Here is a 19,584-nt window from a genome sequence, read left to right on the forward strand (position 1 = left end):
CCACCTCAATGCTTATTTGAGTAGGAAATCAATGAGACCTTTTTTTATTTTAACCTAATTTGGCACTGAGGATGACACACGTAGTAGTAGCAGTAGTTGTTGTTTTAGACATGCGAGTGAAAGGCTTGCTACCCAGCGTGTAGACAAAGGCCCATTGCAGTGATTTTGAAAGTAGCTCCATGGCTATCATCACGTGGGGCTGCTTGCTGACACAGGCAGCTCCACTGTTGGCTGCTTGTATGCAGGCTTCCGAATGTAAACGTCCCTTCAACTCACGACGCGAAGACACGAGGCGCCATCGGGATGCATTTGGAATACAAATATGCGAGGGATTGAAATAAAAACAGCTGCTTTGCCGTCGCCGTAATTTTTTTTCTTCCAACGGCCAAGTGGGGCTCCGGCGGGACGGGTCACGGCTGGAAGGGGCGGTGGGCGACGGTCGACGACTTTTTGGGCCGAGCGGCAGCAGCGGACCGGAGCGCCGAGCGGTGGACGCCCGACGCGGAGATGGAGCGACGGAATCATCTCGCGTGGATTTTTGTTGGGCATCGCGAAGAGAGGGCGGCGGCGGTGGCGGTGGCGGCGGCGGCAGCGCCGATTTGCGTGGAGGCCTTCATCCAGCAGCGGGATTTGACCGTGGCTGCTGCTGATGATGGTGATGATGATTGAGCGGCGTTGGTCATCCAGAATAGCGGCGACAATCTCCTGGCAAAACTATGAGAAATTCTGAAAACTATCCTTTATTTTACCAGATAAGGCCCACTGAGCTATATAAGTCTTTTTTTCCCAGAAACGAGCTGGCCACAAATGATAGCTCAACGCAGTGGCTTATCATCGCGTGCAAATTATAGCGGCCAAATATTGTATATGCACGTTGATTCCAAATGTGGAGGGGGGGGGGGGGGGAAGGGAAACACCGGAGAACCCGGAAAAAAAATCCACAAGACCAGAGAGACAGAGAGAGACGCAAACTCCGAATATACAGCGGGCGCCAGGGGGCCGGGATCGAACTCACGAACCTCCTGTAGCCCAGGCGAGGTAGTTGACATCTCCGAGCCACCGCGGCAGATCCGGGACACAGAGCGGCGTCGCAGACGCATCCCGCCCACGACAAAAGGAACCCGGCCGTTATAATCCTCGGCGGAATGACAGATGCCGCAGAGGATAATAATAATACAGAGCGGTGCGAGGTGGGCTCAGAAGTGGAAGCAGCTGCGTCCACCAGATATTTTCCCCGCGACAAATTGCGGAAAATTTTTCCTTCCAATTTTAGAAACCAATACGGTTACGCTTATCGATTTTTAAGCAAGCGGAGAGGAAGATCTCCCCCCCCCCCCCCGCCCAACTCCACCGCCACCCCCCTCTGTTATTCTATCTAAATGTGAAGTCCCACGTGAGATCATTTCAGCTCTGGCCAGACTCCGTGTGCTTCTCGAACTGTCGAGGGAAGAATAGCGCTGGCATTTGGAACAAACGAAAAGAACGATGTGAAATGTGAACCGTTCGTGTTTGTTGTTTTTGCTTTTGTCTCACGTCTTTAATTCCACGCGGCCGCCTGGAGGCAGCGGGTGGGAGCGCGGTGGGAACGGGTTAACGCACTGCCCACTAAACCTCTCGAACCAAAGTTCCATTCCACCGCCACGGCTAACATCGCTGGTGAGTGCAACCAGAACAAGCCAAGACGTCGCCAACCCCTGCCTCCTTCACCAAATCGCGCTCGACCGGCGTGGTGAAGTATGGTCAAAAACTTAAAATACTAACCATGACCGACAACTTCTTGGGCAGTCTTACAGCCATCAGTAGATTGAGAATGGCTGCAATTTATTTCGTATTTTATAATTTTATTCAGTGTTAATACCATCATCGTTATCGTCATACTACACTCTCCTGGTTTACATACCGTAGATGAGGGGAAATCCTATAGTTTTGCATATAATTATTCGCATTTATTAACTGATTTTGACACGGAGTAAAAAAAAAAAACGTTCCACTTATCGCTGCTACACTTTGCCAACAACAAATCAGCTCGCGCGCTCATTATGAGGAGGTGAAACAACAACAACAACAACAACAAAGCCACATGACGCGTTAAATTATTTTTTTTAAAAACGCCGTCCACTGTCCGCCAAAAACCCAAAACATCCCCGCCGCCACTGTAATCCCGTCCAGAAGCCTCTGGCTGTGTGTCGCCAGGAAAGCAATTACTGAAACCCGCAGCCACCGAAATGTGTGTTGGTTATTATTATTATTTTTGTGTTCTTCTCCTTGCAGCTTATGACGACGCATCTCCCGTACGTGGAGCTGGTGGGATTTCGCTGGGCAGCGCGATCCGATTCTCTTCGTCGCCTCGCGGAGTCATCGGTCTATCGACAGCTCCTCTGCCTCTGGCTGCAGCCTCGCTCAGCAATTCACCACGGAGGCTGCACGCTGCCTCCCCTGCTTAAGCTAAACTAAACTATTCTTTAATTTTCACCAGGTAAGGCCCACTGAGCTATATTCTGTAGCTCTTTTTTCAGAGGCGACTTGCCCACACATGATAGCTCACCGCAGCGGTTGAGATCATCATCATCATCATCACCACACGTCCGAATTCATGGTAGCAGACAAATAATATAAATGGGCGTTGTTTCTAAATGTGGAGGGCAAAACGGGAGGAACCCAAACAGAAAAATCCATGCGATCACCACGGGGGGAGAGACAGAGAGAGAGACCACTCGGACTCCAAATATACAAGCAACAGGAGTCGGGACCGAACCCACTAGCTCCTGTGTACCAGGCGAGGCAGAGAGCATCTTCTCGCCACCGTGGCACCCCGAGCAATGCGGTGGCACTTAGCTTTGTTATCACTCCATGAGCCAAGGGGTTTCAAATTCCACATTCTCGTGGTGGAGGGACCAGTCTCGACACAGGACAACCGCTTTTGACTTGCCATCGAATGAAACGGATTTACATTGACAGGGCACTTGCTCACACGTCTCTGGAACTCAAAGTTCCTCACACAGCATCTCAATCATTCCAATGCCCAGCTGTAGTTTGTCGTTTAGCCTACGGGACCCCCCCCCCCTGATGGCAGCTGTCCCTGTGTGACACAGCGTGGACACAGCACCATCTTTACTCTTTGGTTCTATTGGGTAAAGTCACGTAGGTGAAAATAAAATAACAAAAAATCACGACGTTTCGGCCACAACACAAGCGGCCTTCATCAGGTGAAGGGACGAGACTGTCTGGAGGACAGCGCTGGAGTGAGAGAAGCCACGCTTAGATCACGACCTTTAAGCTGTGTGAGAAGAAAACAAAGCGCCTTGACAAAGGAATTAGCATAGAATTTAGCATTGAAATGGCTCATTGAAATAGCTAAGTTAAAGTATACACATCCGCAGAGGTGCCCCTTGACAAAGGAATTAGCATAGAATTGAAATGCGGATGTGTATACTTTAACTTAGCTATTTCAATGAGCCATTTCAATGCTAAATTATATGCTAATTCCTTTGTCAAGGCGCTTGGTGTTTTTCTTCTCACACAGCTTAAAGGTCGTGATCTAAGCGTGGCTTCTCTCACTTCAGCGCTGTCCTCCAGACAGTCTCGTCCCTTCACCTGATGAAGGCCGCTTGTGTTGTGGCCGAAACGTCGTGATTTATTGTTATTTTATTTTCACCTACGTGACTTTACCCAATAGAACCAAAGAGTATGGATCCTAGCAGTCACGAAAGCTTTAAATCTAGAACAGCACCATCTTGCCTGTTAGGGAGTGATGTTGCTTTTTGTTTCCCAATCAAGCACTTTGTGAGTCGTCCCCCAAACTTGCCAAACTTGGACCCGTGACGCCAGCAACACATGAAAGCGCGAAAGAATTATTGTTTTATTCACTCGAGATGGGTAACAATCTCAGCTGATCCCACGCCGGGAGTTGAACTTGCACGCTTCTGATTGGAAGCGTTGTGCTTTCACCGTGCAATATAATTATTTTATTTATATTTGCTCTCCTACCGTCGCCTTTGAATTGTTTTGCTGTTGCAACTCGCTGGCCCACCCATTACTCAGAGCTGCGAGAGAGAAAAGTGCTTCATAGCTCATCGGATTCCTCCAGACCAGACCAAAATAAAAGTTCTGACTCCGATGAATCTGAGGCCTGGATTAATTGACGCTGCGGTGACGAGCATTCCGCCGTGCCGGAACGCTCAGGGTAACGGAGCCGCAATCCCGAGGCCGCCGGTTCGATCGCCCCCGGCGCGGCAAGCTGAGACAATGGGGAAATTTTTCTGAAATCCTCTCCACGCCTCCTCCTCCGTCCACCCATGGCAGTGTTCGTTGATGGACAATGTCGCGTGGTCCGGTGGGGATGAAGTGTGGGCGCTCCCATCTCTCCCGAAGAGCGTCTGGCCAGCGTGGAGGATTTCACCAAATGCCCTCTGAAAGGGGGTGGGGTGGGGGTCTCTCTAAAGCTCCCTCTAACAACGGAGGCCCCTTCCGCCAGCAGTGCCGCGAGCGGGCAATCGCAGGGCTGCGCCTTTATCCAATAAAAAAACACACAAAAACACAAAGAGCATTGACCTTGGCCTTTATTTGTATGAATTGTTTATGAATCCTGATAACTTAGCCATTGTACACGCCATTATAAATGTCTATGTACATATATATTACACTGCACGTGTCCTCAACAGGAGCTTTACAGAAATGTACAGGGATTAATAAAATAATAATAAAATATAGTTAAAGTTCTTTCACAAGATAACCTGGGTTCAGAGGCCAAAAAAATGTGCAATATTCCAGATACTCATTATGCACAAAGTGCTTGCCACAAATGAACCACAATACCTTTGCTAATCTCGTTAAGGAGCATGAACCGTCACGCGAACTCCGACCACCAGCGGCATTTGGCTTAGCCATCGAACAAAGACGGTCACCGCATTGCGCTCAATTTCGGATGCGCTTTTGCGGCCGTCTGGAACGCTCTTACTTCCGATATAAGGAAGCCACCGGTGCTATGCACTTCCAAATCTGGATTTCTTTAGAACTGCTTTTTGTGTTAAGTTTGTTGTCGTTCCCCCACACCTCCGATTAACACTGTTGGCTACGAATGGCGTGAAAGAAGTTCAACATTGTACACACATACATACAAGCCATGGCAATCTCTGTTAAATGCACTCATTCAGTCCGCGTTTTGGCTCAACACTGATGAACTCGCCAGATATTTCACACATCGAAGCTATGTCTGTAAACTGAGCACGTGTTTGTCCGTGTTTTGCCCCGCATATTTATGCCAAATAATGACGACTGAAAAACGATTCCCTTCCCCCAATAAGACGATATTCGTTACGCACATTTACTGCTCCGCAACGGGAGCTGTGAATTGAGGCAGCGGGGGCTCTCCCTAGAGAATAAACCCTCCGTGAGGATATAACTGTCAGACGTTTCGGTCACCACCAGCCATGCGCTCAATCCTGCTGCTGGACGGAGGCCTCCCTAAGTCGCCGCCAATTCTCACGATCCTGCGATGCAACCATCCACCCAGCCACCCGCAGCGCACGACCCGGGTTCTGATCTCGCCAAGGAGTGTAAACCTTCGCCACGTGAACTCCGGTCATCCTCGCAGCAGCGGCGAGCTTTGATTAGCCATTGAACAAAAACGCTTACCGCATCGCACGCTTTTACACGCACTTCTGCGGCCGTCTGGAAAGCTCTTCCTTCCGAAATGAGAAAGCCACTGGAGCTATGCACTTTTAAATCATCTACATTGGCCAACTCATTTCTTTCGAACTGATTTTTGTGTATAGTTTGTTGTCATCGTCCCCCCACACCTCCGATTATCGCGGTTGGCTGCATGCGGTGCGAAAGAAGTTCAACACGCGTACGTACATACACGACCCGAACCCATCGCTCCATCTCCTCGGCTGACATCCTCTGTGACGCCTTCGCGTTTCCATCCCTTTGGCTGCCTACTCCACGGTTAGTCTCGACCATCGGCCGTCATGACTTCTAGTCCCGCGAAGGCCAGCTGGCCGGCCAGTCAGTCAGTCAGCCGGCTGGCCGGACAGTGAGCCAGTCAGTCAGCCAGTCAGCCAGTCGGCCAGCCAGTCGGCCAGCCGGCTGCCAGTCCAGCCAGTCAGCCAGCCGGCCGGTCAGTCGGCCGTCTCCACATCCCTCTCGGCCCCACCGTCCGGGAGCGCCCTCACAGCCTCGGCTGCCTGGACACGAGCTTCCTGAAGGCCGATTTGAAGTCCTCGTTGAACATGGTGTAGATGAGCGGGTTGATGAGCGAGTTCATGTAGCCGAGCCACGTGAGCAGGTCGGCCACCTCGGGCGACACGGCGCACGACTTGCACAGGTTCACCACGAGCTCCTTGATGAAGAACGGCAGCCAGCACACAACGAACGCACCCAGGATGAGCCCCAGCGTCTTGGCGGCACGGCGCTCGCGCGAGCCCGAGATGCGCTCCTGGAGGCACGGCCGCCGCTGGTCGAGCCGCGCGCTCATGAAGCGGACGGAGCGGGGCGGGCGCAGAGAGCGCTTGGAGCGCCGCGCCACCGCGCTGACGCTCTGCTGGTGCTGCCCGGAGCGCTCCGCCTGCGCCAGCGTCTGGTCCGAGGACGAGGTCTCCGACATGCAGAACGGCTGCGGCAGCCGGAACAGCTTACCGGCCGGCTGCTGCTGCTGCTGCTGCTGGTGCTGGGACTGCGAAGGCTGCTCCAGGCTCACGGCGCTCTCTGCGCTCACGCTCAGCTTCTCGCGCTGCTTCGACTCGCGCTTCTCGTACAGACGCTTGGCGGCGCGGAAGATGCGGCAGTAGAGCGCCAGCAGGAGCGCGAGCGGCACGTAGAAGGCGCCGAATGTGGAGTAGATGGTGTAGAGCACGTGGTCGTGCTCGATGATGCACCGCGGCTTGGCGGGGTCGCGCCGGCGCCAGAAGAGCGGCGGCACCGAAATGCACGCCGCCAGCAGCCAGGACGCGGCGATCATGAGCGCGGCGCGTCCCGGCGTGCGCTTGTGCGCATACTCGGCCGCGTCCGTGATGGCCCAGAAGCGGTCGAGGGCGATGGCGCACAGGTGCAGGATGGAGGCCGTGCAGCAGGTGACGTCCAGGCTGAGCCACAGGTCGCAGAGGGCACCGCCCAGCGCCCACTCGCCCGTCACCACGTAGGCCGCCGCCACGGGCATCACCAGCGCGGCCACGAGGAGGTCGGCCACGGCCAGCGAGCCGATGAGGTAGTTGGCGGGCTGGCGCAGCTTGCGCGTGGCCGAGATGGCCGCGATGACGAGCGCGTTCACCACGACGGTGGCCAGCGCCAGGGCGGCCAGCGTCAGCGAGGTGGCAACCTTGGCCGCGGAGGAGGAGGAGGAGAGGGAGGAGGCCTCGGAGGCATCGAGCGTGGCGGCCGGAGGGAGCGGCCGCTCCGAGCCGTTGGTGGCGGTGGTGTTAGCGGCAGCGGACATCTCGCTGGCGTTCCACGGCGCCGCGAGGAACTCCATCGTGGCGTCGCTACCGCCCCCCGCCACCCTCCACCGCTCCGCAGGGCGGTCGGTGGGTGGGCGGGCGGGTTGGGTGGTCGGCGTGAACCTGCGAGGATTTGGCGTGAAAATGAGCGGGGAGCGGCGTTAGTTTCTGGCCTGGACTCAACAGCGTGGGTTTAATGCGCAGAGGGCTTTCGCCACCGGTATCGGAATTTACAAGCCTAATGTTGGGGTCAAGATTGCCGCGGTGAGCAAAATGCGCGTCGTAAACCCTCCTCCACCCGACGGGGGCTGATGAATAGAGTCGTCATGTCAGCACACGCGACAATTCATGACTGCTTCAGCACCACGGTGTGCTGCGTTGGGGAGCGATGTCACAATGGTTATCAATTGGGCAGCGACATTTCGCTGGTGGTTACGACCAGTGTCATGATGGTTCACATTAACAATAAGAATTGAATTATCTACAGCCTATTCTTAGCTCTTTCGGTAAAGTCACGTTGAAGGGAAACAATAATATAATAAAATATATATAAAACAATAAAAAATTCTCACGAAGTTTCGACCATAACACAAACTGTCGTTATCAGGTGTGTTGGTTTGCATTAATTTATTTATTTTTTACGGTGTATTTATTTATAAAAAAACGTCAGCACCACGCGCAGCGATTTGGCAGTTTATTTAGAAGGACTAGTCCATCTATGTTCTGAAAAGAGGAGGGGCGAGACGAAAATAAATGTATGCTGTCTGAAAGCCACTGTAAGCATGAACATTTAAGCCCAAATGGTTTATCAAATCTTTCCAATGATTGCTAAGCCAGAATCCATCTTCTCGGTTGAAATTGTCTCTGTGCTTGTATATGTGGATAGCCTCATGAACGAATCTCTCATGGTAGCCAGATGGCTTACAAAGAACCTCTGTCTTGGAAAAGTCAATGTCATGTGAGCCTACTGAATTATAACAATGATCTGCCACGGCCGAGGTGTTGGCAGAACCAATGCAGATCATTGTTATAATTCAGTAGGCTCACATGACATTGACTTTTCCAAGACAGAGGTTCTATGTAAGCCATCTGGCTACTATGAGAGATTCGTTCATGAGGCTATCCACATATACAAGCACAGAGACAATTTCAACCGAGAAGATGGATTCTGGCTTAGCAATCATTGGAAAGATTTGATAAACCATTTCAGGTCTTAATTGATTGTTCACGCTTACAATGGCTTTCAGACAGCATACATTACTTTTTTCGTCTCCCCCCTTCTATTTTCAGAACATAGATGGACTAGTCCTTCTAAATAAACTGCCAAATCGCTGCGCGTGGCGCTGACGTTTTTTATAAATAAATAAATACACCGTTTTAGAATAAATCAATTAATGCAAACCGACACACCTGATGACGACCGTTTGTGTTATGGTCGAAACGTCGTGAGAATTTTTTATTGTTTTATAAATATTTTATTATTGTATTGTTTCCCTTTAACGTGACTTTACCGAAAGAGCTAAGAATATTCATTACTGCAGTCACGAAAGCTTGAAATCAAAATTTATCTACAGCCGTTTGTCAATCCAATGGTGGATGATCATCTCCCCATGGCGTGCCGGCCATACTTCACCATGCTGGTAAGGCAAAACAACTCTCTACCACCTCGTTGGTGCCGGACGGTAATGCTGTGGTTTAGCAGTGCCATGGGGGAGGACCAATTTCACGGCGTCTTGTAGCCGCTACAGCGACCAAAGGGGGCTCTGGATGGGTGGGCTGGTAATGCCTCCACCTTCAATTAATTACCACTAATCCATGAAAAAAACATATCTAGTTAAGCTTGTGCTGGAGGCTCCAGGGGTACAGGCGCCTATGACATCTCCTGGCCAAACCCCATTTGGCGGAGCCAGGGGATTGAATCATTACCCTTAGGGGTTCCTCCAGAAACAGCAAAAAGACAATGCGGGTGGACATGTGGAATGTTCAAACGCTCACTGCGGTGGAGAGGCTGCCACTCCTCTGTTGGGAGCTGGACCGGTACTGCCCGGATCTCTGTGGTATTCAGGAGGTCCGGTGGACTGACTCTGGCTTCTGCCACCATGAGGGGTGGACAGTCCTCTACTCGGGGCAGGAGACTGCCAAATAACAGGGAGGGGGTCTTCTTCTTAACAAAAGAATTAAGGGGGCGTGGTCGCGTGGCAGTGAGGTGTGGGAAGCTGTAAGACCCAGGCTGCTTTGGGCTCGCCTTCATATCAACCAGAGGCGAGGAGTGGTGGTCGTGGTTACTTATGCCCCCACCGAAGATGAACATCAGTGGAGGGATGCAGACAAGGACGATGAGTCAGATGCATTATATGACCTCCTGCCACAGGTGCTAGCTTAAATGGCCTTTCGGGATAGAGTATTCCTGTTGGGTAACTTTAATGCCCGAGTTGGTCATGCTGCTGGCACCTGGTCCGAAGTGATTGGAAGGCATGGGCCAAATCAGCTCAATAACAACGGTAGGAGGCTTCTAGACTTTTCTGCAGCCCATGGGCTTGTAATTACCAACACGCTGTTCCTATGTAGAGGTGATCGTCACTCACCATTCAACAGCCTGTAGTCCCACTTACCGTCAATAGAGTGCAGAGGCGTTACCTCGCCACGGCAAATGCCATGGGTCACAGAGAGGCCAACGGTGGATCCCAATAAACGGATCCTGGGACACATTCCCCGGGCCCCCGGGTGGGGGGGAACCGGGGGAATGATGTCACCTTCCAGAAGGTTCCAGAAGGAAGGCGTGGCCAGGGCGGAGCCGGCCACGAACGGGTATATTAGCCAGAGCTCAGAGAGCTCAGAGAGCTCTGGCTCAGTTATCTACACGCCGAAGACAGAAGACCAGGCTGAAGAATAGGACCCTGGACCCCAAGCTCTACAGTCCTTCTAAGGGCTGGAGCTCAGTGAGGCCAGTGGTCAAGGGTGAATAGGTCCCTGGCAGACAGGACCCTGGACCCCAAGCTCTACAGCCCTTCTAAGGGCTGGAACTCAGAGAAGCCAGTGGTCAAGGGAGAATAGGTCCCTGGCAGACAGGACCCTGGACCCCAAGCTCTACAGTCCTTCTAAGGGCTGGAGCTCAGTGAGGCCAGTGGTCAAGGGAGAATAGGTCCCTGGCAGACAGGACCCTGGACCCCAAGCTCTACAGTCCTTCTAAGGGCTGGAGCTCAGAGAGGCCAGTGGTCAGGACCCACGAACCAGGAGACCTGGGTCAGTTAGCCTCCCCTAGGTCTCAGCCGGAGGATGATAGGGAACGGGTGACCAGAGTTAGGTGCCGTATAGTTCGGAGGCCATAGCGCCTAGGATACGGGTGAAGGGACCGATATACCCTTCCTGTAAGGGACCCTGTAGTAAAACACAATAAACAACGTGTGCCTCATAAGGAAGTATATTCGTCATATTTACAACACTACAACTGCATTGGCGCATCCACAGAACATCATGGATGAACGCCAGGTCCAAGCAAGAACATCTGCTGGACTAGATAGTGATGGACCAGCGGATGCGGGCCCATGTCCTTGACACCAGGGCCTACCGTGGGGCTGATCTGCCCGCTGACCATCGACTTGTCATATGTAAGGTGCGCCCGCCATTCTTCCACTCTGGTGGTGGGTGTACACCCAGGACTCCATTCGAACCCACAGTGGCCTGGTCTCAGCTAGCTGATGAAAGTTGCAACCAAGAATTTCATCATTGCTTTCAGCTGGGGTTGGCATCGTTCCTCACTCCTCCTGATGCCGAGGGGAAATGGGCAAGGTTTACGACTGTGGATGATAGAGGAGGTGTTCAGGCTGGCTGAGAAAAAGTGACAGGCCCACTCTCACCATCTCCAGCATCCCACATCAGAGAATAAGGACGCTTACCGTGGCCTTCGCTCAGAGGCTTGGAGAGCCATGAGGCGCTGTAAGGATGGGTGGTAGTTGCGGCTTGCTGAGGTGATGGAATCTGCCTCAGTGGCCCGCAAATACAAATCACTCTTTAACTCCATCGAAAAAGTAACTTGCAGCACCACACCTATCACCATCATTAGGGGAAAGAATGGTGATACAATCTCTGACCCCCAGAAAGAGGTTTGCAGATTTGCTGAGCAGTTCTTGGGGGAGGAAGGGTGGCGTTTGTGCACAGACTACCCTGCATGATAAGCATAATAACAGTGTGGACCACTGTATGGGTTCTGCAGGATTGGAAGGATGCCCTGATCGTCCCCTCTTTAAGAAGGGGGACCGCACAGAGTGTAACAACTACAGGGGAATCTCACTCCTCAATGTGCCGGCAAAGGTCCTGGCAAGGATTATTCAACATCGACTTTGCAGGCACGCCGAGGAGAGCCTTGCGGAGCCCCAATGTGGTTTCAGGATAGGGTGGTCCTGCACAGATGCCATATTTCTGTCTGTCTGCTACAGCAGAGGTGTAGGGAATTCCAACAAGACCTACATCTCTGCTTCATTGACCTGGTCAAGGACTATGATATCATCAGTAGGCCTGGGCTCTGGGTTGTTCCTCATGCTATCTGAGTCCCTGACTCTCTACTCAGAATCATTAAGGACCTTCATCATGGTGAGCGGGCCCGGGTAAAACTATGTCACCGGGAGTCGGAGCCATTCCCTATTCACCTTGGGGTGTAACAGGGATGTCCTCTGGCTCTCACATTATTTAACATGTATTTCAACCACGTAGTTTGTGAAGCCTTCGATGGCTGTACCGGAGGAATTTCCATCTGGTACAGATATAATGGGAGGCTGATCAATGCCCGGGTGCGGTCAAGGGATGGCTCCCTATTGGTCAATCATGTTATGTATGCCGATGATCTGGTGATTGATGCTCACTCAGAGGAGGAGTTGGATGCGCTGCACGCTGAACCTGGAGCGTGCCACTAGGAAGTGGGGCCTTACCATCAATTCCACCAAAACTAAGCACCTGCCTGGGTATTTAGTACCATCAGACACTCCATCCCCACAACCCCCAATTGGTAATGGGGAAGTTGTGGAGAGAGTGGAGAGTTTATCATACCTGGGGAGTGTGCTCATGACCAGCTCTGGTTGACAGTGGAGGTCTCACTCCGAATCAGTCGAGCGGCATTATCGTTTGATTGGCTGCATAGCGCTGTGTGGAAGCTACCTGGTTCGTTACTCCACACGATGCTGCAGGTCTTCCCTCCCTTCTTTATGCTTGCAAAACGTGGACCCCCCGAATAGAACATCTTCACCGGTTAGAAACATTTAGACTGTCCTGCCTACGACCCACCTTGGGTTTCACCAGGCTGGATTGTTTGAGGAGCTCACAAATCCTTGAAAGATCTGGACACAGTCCCATCGGTGAGCTCCTCCAGCAGGCAAGCTTGCATTGGCTGGGCCATGTAGCCTGCATGCCCAGCCACCGCATGCCTAAACAACTTTTTTCGGCCAGATAGAGGGGACTAAACGGGCGCGGCAATGGCTAGAGAAGAGATGGAGTGATGTGGTACAAAAGGACGTGGAGCTGAGTGGACTTGCCGATGACTGGTACCAGCGGTGTCAAGATCGGCCTCTGTGGAGGAGGCTCGTAAAGGATGTTGCTACTGGGCAGTTGGAGGCAATCGCCATCCAGCAACAACGGAGGGCAGAGGAGGGATGCTCACAACCACGAGTAGAGTGCCAGGGGCTAAAACACAGCAGGTTGGCACAGAAGGGGGCACAGGTGGTGCATCGGCCAGTCATATCAGTCAGTCGACCCATGGCACCTGGTTCTGCTCCGTGACCTTCTGCCAGCAGGCTTTCGGCACTTCCACGTGGCCTTAACGTGCACATACCCTAGCACAAGCACGGTGGTGACATCACCGCCACTTGGTGGTGAATGGCGGTTGTTGTGCTGGTCAATGGGAGTTGGTGAAACGCGTGGGGGTGGGCAAGCGACTGCTCAGATCTTCACTCACCGAAGATGACTACCCGTGGCCAGGAATTGAACCCAGGTCACCGGTTCACAGCACGGTGTGCCGACCACCGAGCCACCGCTCCATCCCCGACCGCGGTTAACACCTGGTCGAAAACAAATGACAACATCAAATACAAGATCATGCAAGTCAACTCGAGACGTCTCGGCGACGCGTTCAAAACATCTGCGGTCTTCAGAGCAGAGCAGCCGCTGCTGATTCATTGCCTGATGCAAACGCGGCAAACGGACGTTGAGAGGTCACGTGCACTGCAAATGCGTCGAGAAATGTCGCCCGCCCGGGCAGACCCGCTCACCAGACGCGTTGATTGGGGCCCTTCTCGTCCGTTGGGTGATTGGGCGGGGAGCTCTCGCATCGGGGCCGACTCAACTCCGTCTCTCACCGCACGCGAGGGGAATCTCCCCGGGTGGTTGAGGTGAGGTGGCCGACTTCTCCGGGAACACCGGAAAGCAGCGGACCAACAACGATGTGTGGTCGCTTGGGTGCCACGGTGGCGAGATGTTAACTACCTTGCCTGGTATACAGAGTGTCGTGGGTTCGATCGCGACCCTCACGCCTCTATATTTGGGGTTTGCACGGTCTCCCCGTGGTCGTATGGATTTTTCTCCGAGTCCTCCGGTTTTTCCCTCCATATTTAAAATCAACATGCGTTTAAAGTATTTGGCTGCTATAGATTTATACGTGATAAGCCACTTGTTTTAGCTATCATTTGTGGCCAGGTCACTTCTAAAAAGAGCTATACAGCTCAGTGGGCCTTACCTGGTAAGATGAGAAATGTTTTATTTTATTTGCACATATTTTTAAAGTGATTTGTTAACCTTTCCTATACTTTGCAAAACTGCAGAGTAGTCGTTCGAAAGTGGCGACGTCACATTAATCCCTCCTCTATTTAAGACCGAAACAGGATTTCGCTACAACTCTCTGGCTGCCGCCTGATGATGCTGGTTGTTATTAACGGCGACACATCATGGTACTCGAATTGTAAATGTGGTGGGTTCACTCTCCAACACACAACCGGTGTTGCTGTACTAGTAACGAATTGGCACGTTTTGTTTACGTGACAAACCTTACTAATCGGCTGCATCGGGTGGTGGCTGGTTTAACGACACATTTAGATCTAACAACAAAGATGGATAATATTGGTCTCGAAAGCCCTACTACGTGTTTAACTATTGTCGCTCGCTCAACAACGTTCAGATGTGCATGGTTTATGAACGATTATGATAAAACATTATACATGACATAATAAAACATACGTACAATATTTGCAAAAAACAGCAGGCAGATCGAATATCTTCGCACAAAAGACAATGACAAAGGTCCCCTTTGTAATTGTTAGGACAAGTGCTTTTAACGAACACTTATGAAGGACGGCACGGCATACAAAGGGAGTGGGAGTCCAACACCACGTCCGGCCGCCTTTGTCTCCCTCGTGGTGATGTTTACACATCCCACCAGGTAATCAAGTGAGGCTGAGTCGACCTCGGGGAGGCCCAGGACCATTTCAAACATTCGTCACTGTTGTTGGTCGTGAGCGGAAATTGACCTTGGGTCACTGGCTCAGTAGCCACAGTGCGCTCACCACTACACTCCTGCACTACGTTTGGCAATGGCGGATAGATCAAATATGTTCTCACACAGACAAAACAAAGATCTCCCATATATCCTGACAAAACTGTTGGGGCAAGTGCTGTTAGCGAGCACCGATGAAGGCAGGAATGGCACACGGGGGGGGGGGGTGGGGTGGGTGGCCAGTACCACGCCCGGCCGCCTTTGTCTCCCCAGTGGCGATGTTTACACACCACACCAGGTACTCATTTGAGGCTGAGTCGAACTAGGGAAGGCCCATGACAAGTTCAGATAATTATATAATCGTCACGGGTGTTGGCCGTGAGTGGGAATCGAACTCTGGTCGGCGGTTTCGTAGCAAAGTGCACTGACCGCTGCACTACCGCTCACCACACACACACATAGTGACACACACACACACACCGTGACACACACTCACACAGACTTCACTTCAATATTTCGTGCAATAGTTGAAGGCGGGCGTGCGAGCCCCATGCACCGATTATGACCAAGGCCAAGTCAAGTTGGGTTTCGGTGTGACCGGGTGTGAGATCATGAGGTCAGGGCAGGAGGCTCATTGGCATGAGCGACCCCGGATCACCAGCGAGACGAAAGCTAAAACAAAGTGAGGTGAAGCGTGGCAGTCTGCAGCAGCACGAATGCAGCAAAAAGAATGAGGGCTAAAAGAAAGAAAAAAACAAGCGCAGCTTCACGAGAGACATCGAAAAAAAATCGCACGAACATAAATCGTTGTTAGGTTATTAAATTCCTCTGAGTCCAAGTGGGCTCCGGTATGGTATTCCTAGACTGATCGCAGCACAATAACAACATCAGAGTTACAGGCACGTGGACAGGAATAGGGTGAGAATTGCGCTTACATGAATAAAGGGGGGAGGTGAGGATATGTATCAACTTTGGTGCGCCCAGTTTTCCACAATGGCCTGAACAATAACAACAACAACAACACATTAATATGTGAAATGGGAATCCCCAGGCAAACCACACTCGCCCACGTCACTGACCCCTGATGTCACCACCACACTCGCTCACGTCACTGACCCCGGTGTCACCACCATACTCGCCCACGCCGCTGACCCCTGAAGTCACCACCACACTCGCCCACGTCACTGCCCCTGGTGTCACCACCACACTCGCCCACGTCACTGCCCCTGGTGTCACCACCACACTCGCCCACGTCACTGACCCCTGATGTCACCACCACACTCGCCCACGTCACTGACCCCGGTGTCACCACCACACTCGCCCACGTCACTGACCCTGGTGTCACCACCACACTCGCCCACGTCACTGACCCCTGATGTCACCACCACACTCGCCCACGTCACTGACCCCGGTGTCACCACCACACTCGCCCACGTCACTCACCCCTGATGTCACCACCACACTCGCCCACGTCACTGACCTCTGATGTCACCACCACACTAGCCCACGTCACTGACCCTGGTGTCACCACCACACTCGCCCACGTCACTGACCCCTGATGTCACCACCACACTCGCCCACGTCACTGACCCCTGATGTCACCACCACACTCGTCCACGTCACTGACCCCCGGTGTCACCACCACACTCGCCCACGTCACTGACCCCTGATGTCACCACCACACTCGCCCACGTCACTGACCCTGATGTCACCACCACACTCGCCCACGTCACTGACCCCGGTGTCACCACCACACTCGCCCACGGCACTGACCCCTGAAGTCACCACCACACTCGCCACGTCACTGACCCTGATGTCACCACCACACTCGCCCACGTCACTGACGCTGATGTCACCACCACACTCGTCCACGTCACTGACCCCTGATGTCACCACCACACTCGCCCACGTCACTGACCCCGGTGTCACCACCACACTCGCCCACGTCACTCACCCCTGATGTCACCACCACACTCGCCCACGTCACTGACCTCTGATGTCACCACCACACTCGCCCACTTCACTGACCTCTGATGTCACCACCACACTCGCCCACGCTACTGACCCCTGAAGTCACCACCACACTCGCCACGTCACTGACCCTGGTGTCACCACCACACTCGCCCACGCTACTGACCCCTGATGTCACCACCACACTCGCCCACGCTGCGGCTTGCCGCCGCTATGACCATCGCCACCCTCGCTCTGCCCGCAATACCTCACGGCATCGTCCACAGTCGCTGGAATTGCACGTTGAAATGTGCGATTGTAATGATCAATACCACGTGCATTGTATCGTCTGCGCTATACAATGCGGTATAGCGTAGAACGGCACCGACTCTCTCTCTCTCCTGAAGCCCTCTCGTCGTGGCGAGCAGCAGACCTCGATATTGGCATCTCGCTCCCAAGCACATCGCTGCCGTACGCAAGAATAGCACGGCAAACGGCAAAGTGTTTTCAAAACACACACCGTAAGCTCCGCGCTGTCTCCGTACATTTTAATTGCCTCTGTGTAATAATTATGTGCACGCTTACGTACTCATTTTCAAAACCAGCCTCGTTCGAATTATAGTTTTAAGAGTGGTCGTGCGCATGAGAGAGCCTAGCTTTGTGAATGTAATTATAATTGTGTTGACGCTTGCATTATTACCCAGGTAAAGCCTCACCGAGTCTCAAGACTGTTTCTAAGGAGGGTCCTGCCAAGTGTTTTTTGTTCGTTTTACAGTCTAGAGGCAACGCTTTTGCTGTGTGTGTAACCCCAATTGAGGAATTACTTCTCAGTAAAAAAAATTCAGCTTTGGGATGTTTTGGCCAATACCGGTTGGATTCATAATAATGTAATTACCAGCGAAACGTCGTACTATTCAAACTGTAAATGTTGTGGAGTCACTCTTCAACACACACCGGTGAGCTAAAGTAGTGAACTATTCGTCTTTTGTCAACGTGACACTTTTTTTTTGCTGATTGGCCGTGTCGGGTGGTGGAGGGTTACGACACATTCATAAACAACGCGATCTAACCCGATAACCTTCATTAGGGATAATATTGGTCGCGAGAGCTTGCCACGTGTTCAACCGGTTGGATTGTTTTCGCAATGCGAGGAAAACAGAGCAGCTCGAGGAAAACCCATTCAGACGGGGGAGAGGGAACGTACAAACTCTACACAGCAAAGATCAGCTAGTCAGGCATTGGACCCAGGTGCCTTTTGCTCTGAGGCACAGGGGCATATCGTCATTGTGATGATGATGATGCTGATAATGAACTACTGGCGTGGTTGTCCTTTGAATTAATTGACAAATTTGTCAAATAATCGTGTTGCGCAATTGTCAATGTACAGCAGTGTCGGTATGAATCCTATTTGTCTTGTAGCATATGCTGACAGAGACTCACACAGAGACAAAGACACCCTGTATAGCCTTAACATACTTCTGGGGCAAGTGCTGTTCGCGAAGCACCTATGAAAGCCGGCACGGCACATAAGGGGGGTGGGGGTGGCCAAAACACCACGCCCGGCCACCTTTGTCTCCCTAAATGGCGATGTTTACACACCGTTCCAGGTGCTCATTTGAGGTTGAGTCGACCTAGGGGAGACCCAGGTCCGGTTCAAACGATCGTCACCGGTGGTGGCCGTGAGCGGGAGATCGATCTCGGGTCGCCGGGTTCCTTAGCGCAGCGCGCTGACCGCGACCACACTCAGAGCCCCCGTGTGCGGGACCATCACGGTCCGGGAAGAGGAATCGCACGCGCGTGCGTGTCTACGTTGAACTTCTATCGCACCGTACGCAGCCAACCGTGCTCGCCGGAGGCGCGCGCGCGGTTACGTGCAGCGGGGGGGCGTTGCCATTGCTCGGCGTGACGGCTGGGCGGCCAAGCAACGCCGCAACTGCTCGGCGCTGGGGTCATTGCCTCGTCTGTGTACACGGCTGTGGGCCGCTCTCCTCTCAGAGGTCAACTTAGAGCCTTCAACGAACGCCCTTGTGTGGAGCGTGATCGTCGGCAACGCGGGTGCGGGGGTTGGTGGTCTTGATTAATGACGGGCGCGCGGAGCGAGTGCCAGGTCGCTTCTTAAAAACGAAGCTCGTAGCTCAGCGCGGGCTTTGCCTCGTAAGATTAAAAAAAAAACTTTAGTTTTATATTCGGATTTTTTTAAAGTTATTTGTTTACCTTTCTTATACATTGCCGCTCCTATCGTGTTTTTGTTTTCTGTTGTTTGTTATTGTAACGTTCTGACCCCGTGCCCCTGAAAAAGAGCATCGTGGCCCATCGGATTCCTCCAGCACAGAGATTCTCGTTGTGACGAGGTGGAGGTGGGGGAGGGGGCAAACGAGGGCAGCGCCACGTGCGGCGCTGTTCCCAGTCACCTGATCGTCCGCGTGACTCATCATCATCATCATCACCCCGGCGGTCACCGCCGCCTCGCTCGTTTGCTTTTCCCGAACGCGGCCGGTAACCCGCGGCGAGCGACGGAGCCTCCGATTCCCATTTCCCCCATCGTCAAACACAATATCTGCCGAGAGTTGGGGGCCACGTGGTGGGGGGGGGGGGGGTGCAGGAGCAGTGCAATCAGACGGGGCATTAACCCGACGTCACTCCCTCGCTGCCTCCCTTCCTCCCCTTGCTGCGCTGCGAAGGCGCCTCTCGCTCAGCTGGAAGGAAGCGATGCAAGCCGCTACCCGG

General features: G+C 52.7%; 1 protein-coding gene across 1 annotated transcript in view; it reads right to left on the reverse strand.

The window, feature by feature from the left end:
* Positions 1-4,542: 4,542 nt before the first annotated feature.
* Positions 4,543-19,584, reverse strand: part of LOC116952986 (5-hydroxytryptamine receptor 1F-like) — a 54,014-nt gene continuing 38,972 nt past the window's right edge. The window contains exons 2-3 of the mRNA XM_032972770.2: positions 13,378-13,480; positions 4,543-7,556 (exon numbers count right to left, since the gene is read on the reverse strand). Coding sequence (XP_032828661.2) covers positions 6,170-7,468 — 1,299 coding nt within the window. The 5' untranslated portion in view covers positions 7,469-7,556; positions 13,378-13,480 and the 3' untranslated portion in view covers positions 4,543-6,169. The remainder of the gene's footprint in view (positions 7,557-13,377; positions 13,481-19,584) is intronic.

The sequence above is a fragment of the Petromyzon marinus genome, chromosome 49, assembly GCF_048934315.1.
Source record: "Petromyzon marinus isolate PM22_M1 ecotype Great Lakes invasive population chromosome 49, UKy_Petmar_22M1.pri1.0, whole genome shotgun sequence".
Lineage (NCBI taxonomy): Eukaryota > Metazoa > Chordata > Hyperoartia > Petromyzontiformes > Petromyzontidae > Petromyzon > Petromyzon marinus.